At 45.6% G+C, this 17,969-nt stretch overlaps 1 protein-coding gene across 1 annotated transcript in view; it reads left to right on the top strand.

The window, feature by feature from the left end:
* The window catches only part of ITGA9 (integrin subunit alpha 9), a 371,922-nt gene that overhangs the window by 52,575 nt on the left and 301,378 nt on the right, over positions 1–17,969 (top strand). The window contains exons 7-12 of the mRNA XM_007462694.1: positions 376–461; positions 3,409–3,477; positions 8,438–8,575; positions 11,657–11,762; positions 12,530–12,624; positions 16,576–16,666. Coding sequence (XP_007462756.1) covers positions 376–461; positions 3,409–3,477; positions 8,438–8,575; positions 11,657–11,762; positions 12,530–12,624; positions 16,576–16,666 — 585 coding nt within the window. The remainder of the gene's footprint in view (positions 1–375; positions 462–3,408; positions 3,478–8,437; positions 8,576–11,656; positions 11,763–12,529; positions 12,625–16,575; positions 16,667–17,969) is intronic.

The following is a 17,969-nucleotide window of genomic DNA, read 5'->3' as shown; positions in this document are numbered from 1 at the left end:
TTATAGTCACTCTGGCTGGTGATGTCCATGTGTACACACTTGTTAAATTCTACACTTTAGATGTGTGTACTTTACTGTATGAAAATTGTATCTCAAAAAGGAAAAAATAGATGTGGAGTATTTAGCACAGCACCTGTTCCAAAGAGGACACTCAGAAAGCACTCTTCCCTGCCCTAGAGTCCTTGTGAACATGTCTTTTTGTGAGATGAGCCATTCCAGCGTGAGAAGACTGACAGCTGCCATTTATTCCCTGATAATTTATGTTCCAAGAATAACTGGATCAAAATTGTCCAGATAAGGGATGCTTGAGAAGCATTGTCCTCTGATGGATCTTCTTTCTCCACCCCTTCCTTGGTTTCTCCCCATCTTCTGCAGGTTATGCAGTTACTGCCGGACACTTTTCTCATGTGTCCACCACCGATGTGGTAGGAGGTGCCCCTCAGGACGAAGGCATTGGGAAGGTGAGGAGCAAAGTCTACGGAATAGCATGGGGTCAGATGGGGGGAGCATGCTGCCGCTCTTTTTGAGGTTTGTCAACTCACTTTGATGTGAACATTCTGCTGGGCGGCTGGCAGGTAAGTGATGAAATATTGAGGAATCATCTGTTCATCTCCAACAGCCTCTTTTGAGAATTTACTTTGAAAGCTTCATCCGAGTATGAATACTATTCCCAGACCTCTCCATTCTCTGCACTTTGTCATCTGAGAATGTTTTTCATGGCTGATGCTGTGTGTGTGAGAGATGATTAAGATTGACCCGTGGTATTGTGCCATTCTCCAAAGGAAGGGTGTCCAGCGCTACCCGACTTCAAACCGTCCCCTCTCCCAAATCCTTTCCAAGTTTGACTTAATGGAAGCAGGTCTAGTCCCAGATATCTTTGGGGCCTTTTTATTTATCTTTAGGCCTAGACTCTCACATTTTTTTCTCCAGTGTTTTAGAAACAAGACCAATTCAGCCCAGAGGCTAGACTGGGAATATACGGGTCTCTTTGCCTAAAGTATCTGCCCAGAGTGTAGAAAAGACCCCATGGATCTAGGACCGTCAGAATCCCTTTGGGAATCATGGCATCTATGGGGCCTGAAATATGGAGGACTGTGTTTGTTGGATCTTTAGCTCCAGGCTACAGGAAGTCCAGTTGAGTCGATCCAGATGAGTCAGGAATATGCATTTTAACAAGCTCCATAGTTTGTTTGATAGTTAACGACTGAAGAGAGGAATGGTCTTTGGGTCAGAGCCCATAAGGGGTGGACCTTTGATAGAATCTGGCTATATCTGGGTCTCTTTCCCTAAAGTATCTGCCCAGAGTGTAGAAAAGACCCCATGGATCTAGGACCGTCAGAATCCCTTTGGGAATCATGGCATCTATGGGGCCTGAAATATGGAGGACTGTGTTTGTTGGATCTTTAGCTCCAGGCTACAGGAAGTCCAGTTGAGTCGATCCAGATGAGTCAGGAATATGCATTTTAACAAGCTCCATAGTTTGTTTGATAGTTAACGACTGAAGAGAGGAATGGTCTTTGGGTCAGAGCCCATAAGGGGTGGACCTTTGATAGAATCTGGCTATATCTCTGGGGGCTTGGAAAAGTGGATTCTGGAGAGGCCCAGACAGACAGAGACCACTGGTAACTGGAGCCTTCGGCCAGGATGTCAGTCTTATCAGCGGACAAGGCGTGACTGCTGGGCATTCATGAGGGTCATTTTCCTGGATCCTCCTGGGCAGGAGTTAGGAGTCAACACTCAGATTTCTGGAGCACATGCCTCCCTCCCTGTTAACACCGATGCTATTTTCCTTGAAAACAAAGCCACGGTAAAAACCCAGGGCCCTGAGCACAGGGGCGGTGTGCAGATGAACTCTGATAACTTCCAGCAACGGGTGAGTCTTTCCAAGTCACGTGAATTCCTCTGTGTGGTGGAGGGACAGAGCCAAGGGCTGTCCCCACATTGATAATCTCTTCTGGGGGAGGAGCTGCGTGTGACCAGGCATCTCTGTAGCCGGTAAACACGCCTACCTCCCAATTCACAGCAGTGTGGATGCCTCAGTGCTGCTGACAGCAGCTTTGTTTTGTTTTAAATCACCAGTTACAGAAAACTTGTCTTCTCTTCAGGTGGATGGGATAACTGTATAGTCCCTGTCAAGCCTTAGGATGAGAATGGTACTTAAAACTGATAGAGCCAGGCAGAGGGCATCCTGGATCTAGTTAACAAAGATGAACATAAAAATGCTGCTTTCAGCTGGAGCCCCTGAGAGGTGCTGGGGAGACTGGTCGTAGTTGGCAAAGTTGCTGATGGTTCCACATTGCCAGGCATGGGAGCTGGTACAGACTTGCTTCCCAAGGACCCCAGGATGGCTCTCTGGCCTTCAGGATCTTGGTGGTTATCGTTTCTGGTATTGGGGCAGGAAAGCATTCACACTAAGATGGTGATTCCTGACCCCATGGGAGGCTCCCTGACACTGGTTCTCATGGGACACTCACTCTTCCCTTAAAATGCAACTTGAAAAGGAACTTCCACACTCATGTCATTTAGGAAGTTCTACACAAACAGTCCTTTCTGTGGTAGAGATTCATGGTGTAAATGCACAGGCTAAAGGCTTTGAAAGGTCCCCAGTAAAGGAATTTATTTAATGTTTAACTCTGGCATTTTGCAAACTAAACTCATATTTACCCAAGCAGATCTCATGACACTAACGTTCTCTGGAATCACTTTGTCTAAAATGCTCACGGCCATCCCTTCTCTTACACAGTTGGCCCTCCCTACCTGCGGGTTTCCACATCTGTGGATTCAACCAAACATGGATGGAAAATATTTGGGGAAAAAAATTCTAGAAAGTTCTAAAAGCAAATCTTGAATTTGCCACGCAACTATTTACATAGCATTTACACTGTATTTACAACTGTTTATAGAGTACTTACATTGTGTTAGATAGTCTAAGTAATGTAGGGATGATTGCCTAGGTTATATGCAAACACTACTCCATTTTACTTAAGGGACTTGAGCATCTGTGGATTTTGCTATCCTGGGGGTCCTGGAACCAATCCCCCACAGACGCCACGGGATGACTGTATTGTGATACCTGCTAAAGCTCTAACTAATAGGAAGGAAGGAAGTGTTTCGAGGAAGAAAATCCTTTTCCCAGGAGTTGACTTTTTGGTAGTAATTTGGAAGCTCCTTAGGTCTTACTGGGCATGGCTCCCGTAAACAATGTGGCTCAGGAGGCATGGAGGTGATTTCTGCCTCAGGATTGAAGGACAGTTTCTTTGCAGAGTGCGTAAAATGATTTGTCATCAGCTAATGTAGGCACATCTGCATGTGTCTGGTCAGGCATTTACATAGAACTCCCAGAAGGATGCTGATAAATATCTTTGGTCATTGCTTCCATCTTAACTGGATTTTTTTTTCCTTCCATAGGTTTATATTTTTAGAGCTGACCGAAGATCAGGCACCTTAATTAAGATTTTTCAGGCATCAGGTAAAAAGGTGAGATCCTTGGGATTAGTGTCTTGTTTGTTTGTTTGTTTGAGAGATGTCATCATGTGGGAATCAGTTTTTACTTTTTAGAATATTGGCTTAAAGGCCCATCTGTGCCCTACATTTACATGGCATGTTCAGTTGCCTGTTGGAGCCGTTACCTTCTCAGCATTGTGTGTGACCTGCAGATTCCTGGGATTCATGCGTGCTGGGACAGGGAGCGAGATGAGTTTGTACGCAGCCAGGTTACAGCACAGAGGTCTAAAAGGCTGTCCATGGTTCAGATACTCATCAGAATGACTATGTGCTCTGTTTCTTTCTGCCTTTATCTTTTTGCCTCTCTGTCCCTCTCCGTCTATCTTTCTCCCAGCTCCAGAGAGATAAGGCATTGTTGAGTACAGATACATGACCGATTACTTTCAAAGGAGGCAGGCAGATAGATGGTTCTCACTCTCCCTATCTCACCAACCCAAAGCTGCCCCTCCTGCTTACATCCCAAGCCCTCTGCCACCATCGCCATGGGAACTGTTGCCACACAAAAAACAAACAAATATCACCCGGTTCCTTTTAGAACTTGGAAATAGAAATAGCTGGGGAAGGCTGCCCTGAAATTAGTCCTGGGCAAGGTTTATCTGCCTGTGTCATCTTATTATCCTTACCCTGTTGCTAATTCTCCATTTCCTGCAAGTTTCCATTATATTGCACCATAGTCTGAAATTAAGCCAGATAGAGATTCCTTTGATTAATACACACCATTTTTCATGGGCTTATCAGTGGTGCACACCTTGGCATGGCTTCGATCAGCAGGATTATTTGGTAAGATTGGCCGCTCTAAGAGGAGACAAGTTTAGGTGGGGAGGTGAAGGGGGTGATTTGAAGAGTTGTCTTGGTAGAGGCCTTAGTGAGCTCGGGGAAGAACAGGACTTGGGACTTGGGAGGGAGATTTGAGGAGATAGGTAAAATTGCCTTCTGACATTCTCCTACCATCACACTAAGAAGAGGGGGAAAAAATGATGTTTCCATCCTGGGTGGGCCATGTGCCCCAGTTCAGGTCCTGCTGCGTTAGACCTGCCTCATGCCACCCTGGCACCACTGCATATTGTTCTGATGGGGAGTCATAGTCTGAGTTCCAAAAATCCCACTCACAAGTAGAGCTTTTTGCAGTTTTAACAACCATCATGTGTATTTTTAGTATATAACTGTCATAACCTTTTCAATAAAAAATACATCACCAAACTCAGTTTTGTGAGGTTTTCCTTGAGGGCAGCTCTGCGTTCCCCCCGGGAACTATGCAAGCCTGTGTTATTTTAACATTTCCAAAACCCCAAAGCAACAACACTGGAAAAAGACTGTGAGCAATTCTGCAAAAAAGGATTTCCAAGCACCTCTAAAGTTAGAAAATAAATAACCCCGTGCCATTTCTGAGAAAGAGTCCCAAAGAGCAAGAAGGGTGTAAATGCTGCTAAGCCTAACATTTTAGCTCTTTATCCAAAAAAAATAAATGGGTGAGTTTTCCTGTGGAAAACCCTCCCTCCCTCTGCTCCCCTTCCAATGTGCCTCGGCATGAAATTATTCCCCCCCCAGCTTTATTGAGATATAATTGATATATAACACGTTTAAGGTGTACAGTGTGATGACTTGGTACATGTATATATTATGAACTGATGACCACACTGAGGTTCGCTAACACATCTATCATCTTATGTAACTACTATTTTTTTTAGGGAGTCTTTAAAGTGAATTGTGGGGCTTAAACACACTTATCATCCTATATATTTTTAAAAATTTATTTCTTTTTTTTTTGCTGCACTTTGTGGTATGCGGGATCTTAGTTCCCCAAGCAGGGATCAAACCCATGCCCCCTGCAGTGCGAGTATGGAGTCTTAACCACTGGACCACCAGGGAAGTCCCTATCACCCTATTTTTAGAATATTTTCATGTTCAGCTGTCACCATGCCTCCCCCCCTGCTTCCTGTGTCCCCACCTCCACTGCCCGCTGCCTGTGCCCAGGACAGGCCCAGCTGATGCTGGTCATCCTGGTGTAAACAACAGTCTATAATTGGGCCCTTTCTCTTTCCCAGAACCCTCCCTGTTTGAATGATAGCTTTCATGGCTACCCATCTGTGTCTGGGTCATGGGCAGGTTTGGGGGAGCAGATTTGAGAGTGGGTGACGTGAGAGGGAAAGGTTTGAGAATCTGCTTTTCCAAATTTCCCGAGGACATGATGACGTGGGTTCCAGCACAGACCAACCTGCAGGTCAGCTTGAGTGTCCTCATTATGACACGACAGGGTTCCCTGAAGAGGAGACCATGGGCCAGCTGTCTCACCTCCCCGCTCCAGAGCTGCCATTCATTTTCCTTGGGGCTTTTCTCGCCCTCACCTTGAACCATTGTAACATATGTCCTTCACTCTGCCATCTTGTTTCACCATCTTCCAGCTTTGCCCCCATCATCATCTTTCTGATTACTCTCTTTAGACATCTTATTCTGCTTGTGCCAGAAGAAATGAGAAATTCTTGTCCCACTGACTTCTCCATTATTTCAGTGGGACAGGACATGACCCCAGGCTTTCAAAGGATGCCTTTGCTTTACCCCTGTGTCCGGAGCCACACATAGAGGAGGGTTCTGATTCAGGAAACCCCTGATCCACTTCTGCTTCTGTGTGGCCAGAATCTGGTCAGAGAGTTCTGTCTCCTGGCCATAAGAGAGACAAAACCCCAAATGGTTCTGGTCTTTACTGGTTGACATCCTTCGTATAGTGCACGTTAGAAATCACCAATACATGTGCAATTCCACTGCTGTGACATGTGTCCTCATATTTCCAGGGTGATGGGAGAGCTCTGATCAAGGAACACTCACCCCAAAGCATGTCGTTGCCCTATCGAAGTTTCATGGCAATAATTGAGTATGTGAAGTGTTTATATGTCAAAACTTAGATAGGAAACTTCACGTACGCGGATTTCTGATTGAACGCTGATGGAGATGCCAAGTTAAATAGACCATTGGAATGAAACAAATAGTTCCCCTGGGACTCAGCCAGAGAGAACAGCCAGCAGCTTCGGCCTTCAGGGCCTTGCCTGGGTCTTAGCGGTTTCTTTTACTAAAGTCAAGATAGGGACATTGGCAAGGCCACTGAATTGGTGACTGTCAACTGGTTTCTGCCCACCCCCCACCCCATGATTCTGAAACTTCCCTGTGCCCTTCTACCTTGGGAAGGGGGCAGGTGGGGATGGGGGTTGGGTGGAAGTGACCTTGCCACGTGACTGGGAGGGACTTGAGTCCTTTCCCAGGCTGAGCTGCAGGAAATAGACCAAAGTACCCTCCACCTCTCTCAAACTCCCCTGGGTTAGCTACCAACAAACAGCAAAAGAAAATGCTTGTTCATGTCTGTAAAACCAGAGCCCTTTTATTTGAAAACATTTATTTTAAAAGGATAGATTTTTTTTTTTTTTTTTTAATTAAAAACAGAGGTCGCCCACTGGCAGCTTTTGGAAAGGGTACAGCCTACAAAAAGTTTCATTTGGCCTGCATGGTATGTTTGTTTATTATTTTTTAATATGAATTAGTTGTCAGCATTTTAAAAATAGGCAATTCAAATAAAATTTTAGAGCTTTGGTTTCTCTTGAAAAATGAGATGGTTGGCTTTTTCTGGGTCAATCAGGAGTTGACTGCCCCTGGGTGGGGACTGCTCCTTTAGCTGGGTCTGTGGACTCTAGTTTGCTGCAGTCTCCACCATTCTCTATTGTTTCTTAGACACAGAAGCTGAGTGTCACTCGCCACCTGTAAGCATGCCTGCACTGTTGTTTGCTTTTTCCTTATACCTGTTATATCACCTGCCTGGAATCCATTGGATTGTGTTTGAGACCCCCAATTTAAAATAACAGGTACTGAGTCAGAGAAAGACAAAGCACATTATACCACTTATATGTGGAATCTAAAAAAATGATACAAATGAACTTATTTACAAAACAGAAATAGACTCACAGACATAGAAACCAAATTTAGGATACCAAAGGGGAAAGGTGGTGGCGGGAGGGATAAATTAGGGGTTTGAGATTAACAGAAACACGTTACTATATATGAAATAGATAAACAACAAGGGCCTACTGTGTAGCACAGGGAACTATATTCAGTATCCTGATTGAATATAATTGAATATAGTAATCGAATATATATTGAATATAGTAATAACATATAATGGGAAAGAATCTAAAAAAGTATGTATATATATTTATATATGGAAAAGAATTTTTTCAGATTCTTTTCCATATATATGTATACATATACATGTATAACTGAATCACTTTGCTGTACACCTGAAATAATACATTGTAAATCAACTATACTTCAATTAAAAAAATAGTAAAAAATAAAATAACAGGTACTGAATTAAGCTATGATTAAGCCAATATAACCTGGCTGTTTTCCCTCATCCTCCAAAGGGTCTTCTGAGTTGTACCTTTTTCTGTTACTTCAGCTCACACCTTCCTAACCAGTCTTCAGCTGTGCCCAGGACTGGGCAAGGGTAATCTGTTTCCCATATAACATTTATTTTCATGCCTGCCTTGTATTGTGAAATTCCATATTCCTAACTTGCTTGGCCTTGTCAAATGTCTGATACACGAGGCACTTTTATTATGGCTGTAACCTATGTCTGCAGCCTCAGCTTGCATTTGTAAAAGCAGTACCTTGTTCTCCAGGGATCAGTCCATTTGTTTCCCCCTTGGTGGGGCTCCAAGCCAGTGAACGTGGGTCTCACTTTGACCGGGGGGCCCACGTGGCTGCCAGGAGGCCAGGGGAGTCGACCTCACCGTGCCCAGGCATTCTGGTTTCCAGGGTGGCATGGCTGGCACAGCCTCCGAGGGGCTTGGGAGCAGATGTTTGTCAGGCTGGGCATCTGGAGGAAGGCAGGGGCCTTGTGTGTGAGGACGGACACTGAACGCTTTGTTGCAACTTGACTTGGTTGCAGATGGGCTCTTACTTCGGCTCCTCCTTATGCGCAGTTGACCTGAACGTGGACGGCCTCTCCGATCTGCTCGTGGGGGCCCCCATGTTTTCTGAGATCAGGGATGAAGGGCAGGTCACTGTCTACATCAACAGAGGAAACGTGAGTACAGAGCTGGGCAACATGTGGACAGGGTGTGGGAGAGGGATATTGGCCCGGGGGAGTAGTGACTGAGCCCCATCACCCAGAGGAGGTAAAAAGACACGCTTCTTACCTTCAGAAAGCTCCGTGTTCCATCAATGGAAAGTTATACTCAGTGTTATGACTGCAGACATACAGGGGTCCAGAAAAATCTTAATGACTAAAGTTGAGTGATTCCTATGTACCAGGAACCGTTTCTCCTGCTTCCTGTGAATGATTTCAGTGACATGTGCACGTGGTATCAGGGGTCCCCATTTTTCAGGTGAAAAAACGAGGCTCAGAGAGGTTAAGTCACTTGCCCCAAATCACACAGATAAGAAGCAGTGGGGCTGGGATTTGAACGTAGGCAAACTGGCTTCGGAGGTGGCATCCTTCATCTCTCTTATTTTGTCTCCTTGGGACTATATACACACCTGCCCATGGAGGCAGAGAAGCCTTCTCAGAGGACATGATGGCTGGGAGGAATCTTGAAGAAAAATGGGAGGTAGACAGGCGGGAGTGGGCTGGGAGCTGGGCAAGTGGATTGAGGTGTGAGGCAGTGGGACCATAGTTCAGCGTGTTGGGACTGGGAGGGGTGGATGGGGGCCACCCCAGTGGCCAAGGGCTATAGTCACGATGTCCCTTACTCTGCAGAACCATGAAAAGGATGTGGCCGAGTCAGAAAGATGTCTCTGCAGCACAGTGGAGGGTGGGTGGGGGCAGGGGCTGAGGGGCAGCAGTGCACCCGTGGGTGCAGGAGACCAATGAGAAAGTAGAATCTTTTCAGGATCTGGAAGAAAGAATATTCAACAAGAAGGAAATGGTTAAATGAATAAATCCTGTGACCACCAGCCTTTAGCTAACATGAGAAAATGTTTATGAGATAATCAGTGAAAAAGCAGGATAAAGACTGCAGGTACAAACAACCTTTAAAAATGTACAAAATACATAGAGAATGTTAATAGATCTCTCTGGGTGGTGGTGCTTGGGTAGATATTTAGCTTTATCTTTATCCAAACAGTGAGAATGTAATTCTTTCATAATCAAAAAAGTCAGTAAAAGTGTACTTATAAGTGGTGACCAAGGTGTTAGTTATCCTAATCGGGAGGGGGTGGTGGTGTTTAGCTACAACTAGGTGGGCAGATGCCAGAAAGGGCAGTTATTTAAAGAGGAGCCAGGGGAAGTTAGAGCCTTGAGCTTCCTTGGATGTTTGCAAACTCTTTGGGAAGGTGGATCTAAAACCTGGGAGGAAAGATGCTTCCTGGTACCTGTTGGAACAACTCATGGCACCTGCATCTGCACTGACCTTCCAGGAAGGGGGACAAGGCAGGTGAGGGGAGAAATGAGGTGGTCGTTATGGAGATGAGAACAGCCGGCATTCAGTAGCTGCTGGCCACCATATACGCAGGAGACTGCTGCGTTTGCATGGGTGTTAACTTGTCAGGCAATAAGGTGACCAGCCCCAGGGCATGGAATCTTGGAGCAGGATAATCCCCAGACCTTCTGCGGCAGCTGGCACCCCCACATCCCACCCCCAGTCAATGTTTCTTAATGCCATGTGGTTACCCTAAGTACAAGGGTATTCATATTTCTGTTGAATTTCATCTTATGTGATTAATGATTGCAGGACAGTGTGGAGGGTTGGGAATAAATGATGACTTGCCTTTGAATCTTGGTGTTGCCACTTACTAGCCTGTGTGATGTAGACAAATAGCTTGAAACCAGCAGCTCAGTTTCCTCATCTGTAAAGTGGACAGAGTCGTAAGGTCTTTCTTATAGAGTCACTGTGTGATTTAAATGAGGATGTGGATATACAGTGCCTGGTACATACAAGGAATCAATGTTTCTCTCTTTCTTCACCACAATGATGGGAAGAAATCAACACATTTGTGTTGTGGGGCAGAGGTTTCGGTGACTTAAGAACTCATCACATCTTTACTGTTTGCAAGTTGTTTGAGTACAGTGGAAAAAATATTTAGTTGTAACGAAAGCTTTGGGATGGCTTGTAGATGTACAGTGGGTCTGAGTGCCTCTACCCAGGGGCAGGGTTAGACACTTGTGCCTCAAAACATCGTGTGTGTGTGTGTTTTTAAATATTTTATTTATTTATTCATTCATTCATTCATGGCTGCATTGGGTCCTAGTTGCAGTGCACGGGATCTTCTCTGCGCTCAGACTTCTCTAGTTGTGGCGCACCGTCTCCAGAGTGCGTGGGCTCTGTAGTTTGCGGCAGGCGGGCTCCCTAGTTGAGGCGCCCGGGCTTAGTTGCCCGTGACATGTGGGATCTTAGTTCCCCGACTAGGGATCGAACCCACGTCCCCTGCATTGGAAGGCAGATTCTTAACCACTGGACCACCAGGGAAGTCCCTCAGATGGTGTTTTAATGCTCTGATAGTCATGTGTCAATGATTTGGGGGTAAAGTGGGCATGGCTTTTAGTGACACCATCACCCTTGACCCCTTCCTCTGTTGGTTGGTGTTTGCTTAGGAAATCCAAACCACACGTGAAAATGGGCACAGTCGTGTGTCCTGTTATCACTGCTCCCACCCCTTAACCAAGAACTATTGGGTGTTGGGTTTTCTGAACCATGATTCCCTCTGCCAAGATTACTAATACACGCACCCTACAAAACAGCTTTATAAATTTGTACCAGAAGGCAGAGGAGAGCAGAAATGGAAATATGTACTCCCTCTAAAACAACTTTGGGGATATTGCGGGATGAGGAGACTGTGGGGACAAGCAGGTAGGTTGGTTAATAGGTTGGTGTATAGAGCGTTAGGACAAGGGAGAGGTTTAGTCATCAGTGGCCAACAGTGGGTCTCCTTCCCACTAAAATGCATCTCAGGTGATCGGAGACCTTCATGGCACCCAGGTGGAAGGAGCTCATTTGGCCACCATCAGGTGGGCGGGGGGGGATGTTTGGGTGCCTGGGATTCTGCCCAGGTGTTTCCTGTCCATGGGTGTACTGCAGGGCAGGGCGGCATTCCCGGCTCTGTTTTTTCATTCTTTTTTTGGTTATTCTGTTTGTTTTGTTTCCCGTTTTCTCTCCATCCTGTTTCCCAGGGAGCCCTGGAGGAGCAGCTGGCCCTGAGTGGGGATGGCGCCTACAATGCACACTTTGGGGAGAGCATTGCCAGCCTGGGTGACCTCGATGATGACGGGTTCCCAGGTCAGTGAGCTCATACCTGCCCTCTAACTTGCGCCTGTCGTGGGCACTCCAGGGTCTACCTGCCCGTGGCAAGGCCCATCCATGTACACTGGGGAGAGGACGCCTGCTAGAAACCACATTTTCTGTGTAGACACAGGGCTGAGCCCTGAGCCCACTGGAGTTTTGCTTCCATGAAATCCCTTCTCATCAGCTCAGTGTTCTTTGCTATGTGTTTGTGGTGCAGTAAACGTTGTGGCTGGTCCATAGGGGCTTCTATGGCAGCCAAGTCTGAACCAACTTCCTCTCGCTACAAACTTTGCTTGTTTCTGAGCCTCTGATGCTCCATGATGTTCTGAGAGCATGGAGGAAGATCTAGTTGTCAGTTTGTGAGAGTAACATTGATTATTTTGGTAAAGGGAATACCATTTTATATAATTCCTTTACCCAAGAACAGAGTTGACTTTCTCAGTTATGCAATAACCATTGTCTATGGAGTTCCCTTCTCAGACAGACATTAAGGTGGGTGGTTGATATTTGCGTTTCTTTTATTGGATAGATCAATAATTTATTCCTATGAGGATGAGGGATGATTTGGAACTAACCTCTTCTCAGCTTCTATAATTTTCTTTCTACTTTTTTTTTTTTTTCCTGCTGCTAAGAGATCATGTGCCTAGTTTAATGCTTGAACAAGCAACAACCAAGAAATTTCTAGATATCATGGCAGGAATTAGAGAATCCACCATTATGTTAGTGGCTTTTCTAACCCAGAGCTGCTTTTCTCCCCCTAGATGTGGCCATTGGCGCACCCAAGGAGGATGACTTTTCAGGAGCGGTGTACATCTATCACGGTGATGCCGGTGGGATGGTCCCTCAGTACTCCATGGTAATTGGTGTGAAAGTGTCATGATTGCTGTTCATACATTCATTCCACAGATACATACAACACAGCGTTGTTCCTGCCTTCACCTTCCCCCCCCTCCAGTGGAAGACACAAACCATTGAGACTGCTTTTTAAATCAAAACATATTTATAGACTCCCGAGTTTGCTCATATCCAGGGAGGCATTCTGCCTACAAAAGATAAGATCCAAATTCTTAGCCAGAGTTAGAATGATTTATGTAAGAAGAGGTGGATTGCTTTTTCTGGTTATTGCTTTGTCAACCATCTGTGCTAAGCCAAAGGAATATCTTGTAAAATATAATCTAGAAAGACAGTGGTCCATGGAGGAGGGACATGAAAGCTGTCACAGGGCTGTTGTCACAGTTGACATTAAAACGGGGAGCTGGTCAAAGCCCTGGACTCGTGCCCCAGACTTGGGAACGTGGAAGTGGTGAGTTCTGTTTTTTGCCATATCAGCTTGGAGTTCAGTCTTGCTGATGGTGTCAAGCCCAGCCCCTGGGAAAAAAGGAAGTCACTCTCTGGACAGAAGCATGGTCAGGATGTTTGTGGATGTCTGCATGTAGAGTGGCACAGGCCTGGGTCTTTCTCCCAGTGGGTCAGCAACAGAAAGGGACTGAGCATATGTCGAGAAGTTTCCGATCACCTGCTGATTTACTGAACATTTACTATGTGCTTACCGCCTCCTATTCATGCTGACATTTCTCGTCACCAAGAAGCTTGCCTTGTATCTTGATTATTGCAAAGGAAACAAAACTTTGAACTGAGTCCTGTTCTTATAAAATGTTCTATAACATGAAATAGGAAAGTATCGAAAGTTGTCCATGTACTAAAGTCTCTAGGTAAGAAAAGGCTTTGCAAGTTGATTTTAAGAGGCAATGCATATGTGTAAGTTCAAGGTGTACGTTCCTAATTGTTCTTCCTGCAGCAGATATGAGTTAGCTAATGAAGGGTTGAGGGCTGGCTGGTTTGCTGCCACTTGAGCCCACATTCTCTCTGCTGGGCCTCCTGCTCAGCTCCGTGACTCTTGAAAGAGGCAGATGTCAGGGGAGGTGCTGGCGAGAGCAGGGATGCTTCCTGAGCACCTCCTCTGCCCTCTCACCTTCAGTCCTCAGAATAGCCCTGTGAGGTGGGCACCTTGGTTATCAACCTTTTATTTACGAGGTGACTCCAGGCCAGGGAGGTTAATTAACATGCCCATGGTCACCAGCTAGGAAATGGCAATTTGACCATGAACCTTTGCCAGTCTGACTCCCAAACCTCTTACTGCAACCACCGCCCTCAACTCCACATCGGGAAAAAGGAACGCTCAGGGAAGCTCAGTTGGAAAACTCAGAACTATGGAAGCTTATTTGTCTGTGAGGCATATATACTCTGAGGGGGCATTTATCTACATGGACCATCCTCTGTGCATTAGAAATGAGTAGTGGTGGGAATAAACTCCTAGAGGATTTAGCTGAGGTGGCAGGAGGAAGAGGGCTCTGGGCACAGTTTGGGGGCCACATCCGTGTCCCAGGGGCTGCTCTACCCTGGGTCAGGGACGCTGTTCCCACTGTCACAAGCTGAAAGTCATCCAGGGAGCAGCCATCCTTGTGCCGCCATCGAGGTCACTCTCCATGCTTCCTCCTGGAAGCTTGTTCCCGAACCTGGGAAGCTAATCACACAGAGAGGCAGCCTGTGAGAGACCCCCAGCTTCCCCTCCTCCGGCGGCCCTCTCGTGTTTGTTGTGTTGCTGGGCGGACTCCCTGCAGAGAACTGAGGTATAAATTTTGTGGTCAGCGCGGATTGTCTTTAGTAGGAAGCAGGGATCACCAGCTGGACCCGTCCTGCCTTTGTCAGCACGCAGCCTGGCTCATTAGCTCTAACAAAGAGAAGTGGTTTGGGGCTCTTTAAAAAAAAAAAAAAGTAAAAAAGAAACAACCATGATTACACGTTTCCAGACTTCTAATATGTATGTGATAAGGTTTGTGATTTTAAAGGAAGAAAAATCCTTTAACGCCAGGTTCTCTCCAGGGCCCAGGTCTGGACAGAGCGGGCATTGTGTGGGTGAACTACAGGAGGAAGTCAGAAACAAGTCTGGGCAAGGGAATCGCTTTTCTTTGGCCCAGATTGGTGTTATTTCTGCTGGGTGCATTGTGAGATCAGGGTCTAAAGTTCTTCCATATAACTCTAACTCATTCCTCTTTCTCGAGTTTACCATGAAAAGTGTTGATTTTAAGATCCTCGTGTGCCTTTCTCAATTTGAGAGCCCTCCAGGCATGTCACGGCGGCCCCTGTGATCTTTCTCCTGCCATCAGGACACCGCATGTAAACCTGGTGGAGTGGAGGTTTCCCAAGGCTCCTGGTTTTCATTTAGAGTTATTAGCATCGAACAGACTTATCTTCCTGGCTTTATGGCCTAATGGCCTGCAGATGTCTGTGGGATAACTTAAGCCTGCATCGCCACCCCCAAAAGGACCACCCCTTCACTCTTCCCTGCTTGTCTCAGCCACAGCATACCTTAGAAATGCAAACCCAGGGCAAGCTGCTGCTCGCGTCATTGGACCTCAGAGCTGAGATGGTCTGCTTCAGGATGTGACTTTTAAGAAACGTGCATATGCACATCCGTGTTTCCTTAGACAGAGCCATCGGGGATGTGGGGCTCTGCCTGTTATCAAGAAACACTTCTTCAGTGTTTCCCTATAGTGTTGTGATTTGTGCTTTGATGCTTGCACATTTCCTGTTGGATGGTTTCACTGAGGTGGCAGGCAGAGGGTTATTAGCAGTTATTGGCCACTGCAGGGTGGGGGAGTCCCTGCTGTCTCCATCTGTAAACCCTGTAGGAACACCTCCTCCCCATACTCGTGACTTCTTTGCAGGATGACTCAGTGAGGAAAAGGATAAGGCAAGAAAGTCCCAAGTGAGCCACGACTATGTGTAAACCTGGTTCTGACATGGAGGTTGCTGCTTGGCATGAAAACAAAGCATTTCACTTACCATCTACATCGAGGGCCTTGGGAGGGAAGCCTCCCCAGGGAGACTGTTTAGAGAAAGGGAAGAAAGAACAGGTCAGATCCCAGAACATGGCACTTTTCTGATTCAGGAAGTTTGATATCTTTGTGAGGAACTGTGCCACACAAGCATGGACGTGTGACAAAGGCTGGTTGTACAAAGAATATTCTTGGACCAACACAGCATGTGTTGTGTTAGCATCTGTTGACCTTAATGATGAAGGAGAGGTAAGTACAGATGCTCGTGTGCCCTGTGGCAGAGGAGCTGTCAGTGCTGAATGGTCGGTTGAAGGCTGCCTTTTAGGAAGAAGGGTGGCTTCAGCGAAGTTTTTGGATTTCCTACAGTTTGTAGAAGGTTCAGGACCATGGAGTTCTAGATGTACTAGAAACTAGCTGTTTCATCCTGTCTGGGATGCTCAGGAGCCTGTAGATCTTTTGGTTGGCTTGATCGAGAGCTGTCGTGCTAATTCCTGTCCACCTAGGGAACAGATGACGTGTGCCTCTTAGGAGTGTTCCATGTTTAGTACATGTTTGGGTAGAGCGATATAAGGACAATATGCTCTTAGAATTTCAGCCAGCTATACCTGTATAAACACAAAAGAGAACCTCCCTTAGAAATGGAAATTAATCTTGATCCATTTGGAACTTCATTCAACACATCAAAACACTAACACACTCATCTAGATGGCTTTTTCATTAGCCCTGAGCTTAGAAAAAATTTTAAATGGTGACATTTGACTAAGGCAAGTAATAATAAAGGAGTGCGTGGTCTTCAACTGCCTGCTAAAGCCCCCCACCCGCTGCCCCGATAAAATTTGGATTATGATTTTTTTCTTTGAACAACTTCAAGACCAGGTGTCCTAGGGAAGCTGCCCTAAAACAGTCACTGGTTCTTATTTGTGACCGTGCTCCTTCTGGTGACTCAGTCTCTCTATTATCTGTTTCAGAAACTTTCTGGGCGGAAGATAAGTCCAGTTCTGCGGATGTTTGGTCAGTCCATATCAGGAGGCATTGATATGGATGGAAATGGCTATCCCGGTAAGCTATTTTTCTTTAAAAGCATATGAGATAAGCAAAGATAACCAGTCTGGTAAGCGTGATCACAGATGTGACCTGTATTTAGGATTAGGAAAATTCATACAGTAGAATAGGGTATTTTGCTTGGTGTTTGACTTTTAAGATGAAAGTAGTGTTAAAGTTTAGTTTTCAGTTTTAAAATGTTCTACTCCAAAGGGTTTAAGCACCAGGAAGGTGGATTTTTGCAGTAATTTCTGTGGCAGCAAGTCTTTCTGCTAAAGACCAAAAGCACTCCCCACATTTAAAATGATAACTAGTGAAGCCTCATGTTTGCCTTGATATTTGAGCATATTCGGAGGCGTCTTCCCCTTGAGAATGAAGAAGGCACTGAGCAACCCCCCACCCCCACCCCCGCCGTGAAACAAGTATTGAGAGAAACACTTGGAGCAGGAAGAAAACCATGTCATATGTCATCTCCCTGACGGACAAAACAGACCTTCACCATTCAAGGCTGGCTGGCTTGTCTTCAGGGTTAATTAATGCCTTGTGGTGACTGAGACTGAAGAAAAATGTACGATTTCAAACCCCAATCCCAAGTGATATCCTGTGTAGGTAAAATTGACTGGGCAATGGAGTAGTGGTTCCTTTGCTGCCTGAAGGGGATGGAGTAGGTGAGGTGAGGAAACAAAGAGAAGAATTTGGAAAAACCCCAAATCATCATGGAATTCAGAAGAAATGTCCCTGAAACTCTAGGTCATCTTGCTATCTTGAGAAAGTGTTTCTTTCCATTTAAAATGCCTCAGAAGGATCTGTGAAAATGAATGCAATCTTGTACGAGTCTTTTCAGGTTTGAGAAAGCAGTTCTTGTTCTGGGCAATTTGTAGCCATCCCTAAATAATACCTACCATTGGTTTAGCACTCTAATATGTACAGAATGCTTCCCTGTGCAATGTACTTCATATAGTTACCCCATAGGTAGCTAAAGATGGGGGTGTCTCCCCAGTTTACAGACAAGGATACTGAGCCTCAGAGAACTAAGGGCACCAGAGACCACGTCATTGTGGACGGGGACCCAGGCTGCTTCTCTGTAGTTGCACGGTGAGCAGGTATGGTCACACTTCACGACGGATGTGGATTTCTTACCTTGCATTTTTCCTAAAAGAAATGGCAAGTGTGTCGGGTTCTTTTATTTTCAAATATCCAGGCAATTTAAAAAGGCTATTAGAAAATAGCAAAATTAACAAGCATACCCAAGTGCAGAAATTTTAGCAGCCCTGCAATCCACAGATATGCTGTTTGTTTTTCCTTAATGAGGACGTCGTGT

Source organism: Lipotes vexillifer, unplaced genomic scaffold (genome assembly GCF_000442215.2).
Source record: "Lipotes vexillifer unplaced genomic scaffold, Lipotes_vexillifer_v1.1 scaffold539, whole genome shotgun sequence".
In the NCBI taxonomy this organism is placed as follows: domain Eukaryota; kingdom Metazoa; phylum Chordata; class Mammalia; order Artiodactyla; family Lipotidae; genus Lipotes; species Lipotes vexillifer.
This window is presented reverse-complemented; position numbering and strand designations above follow the sequence as displayed.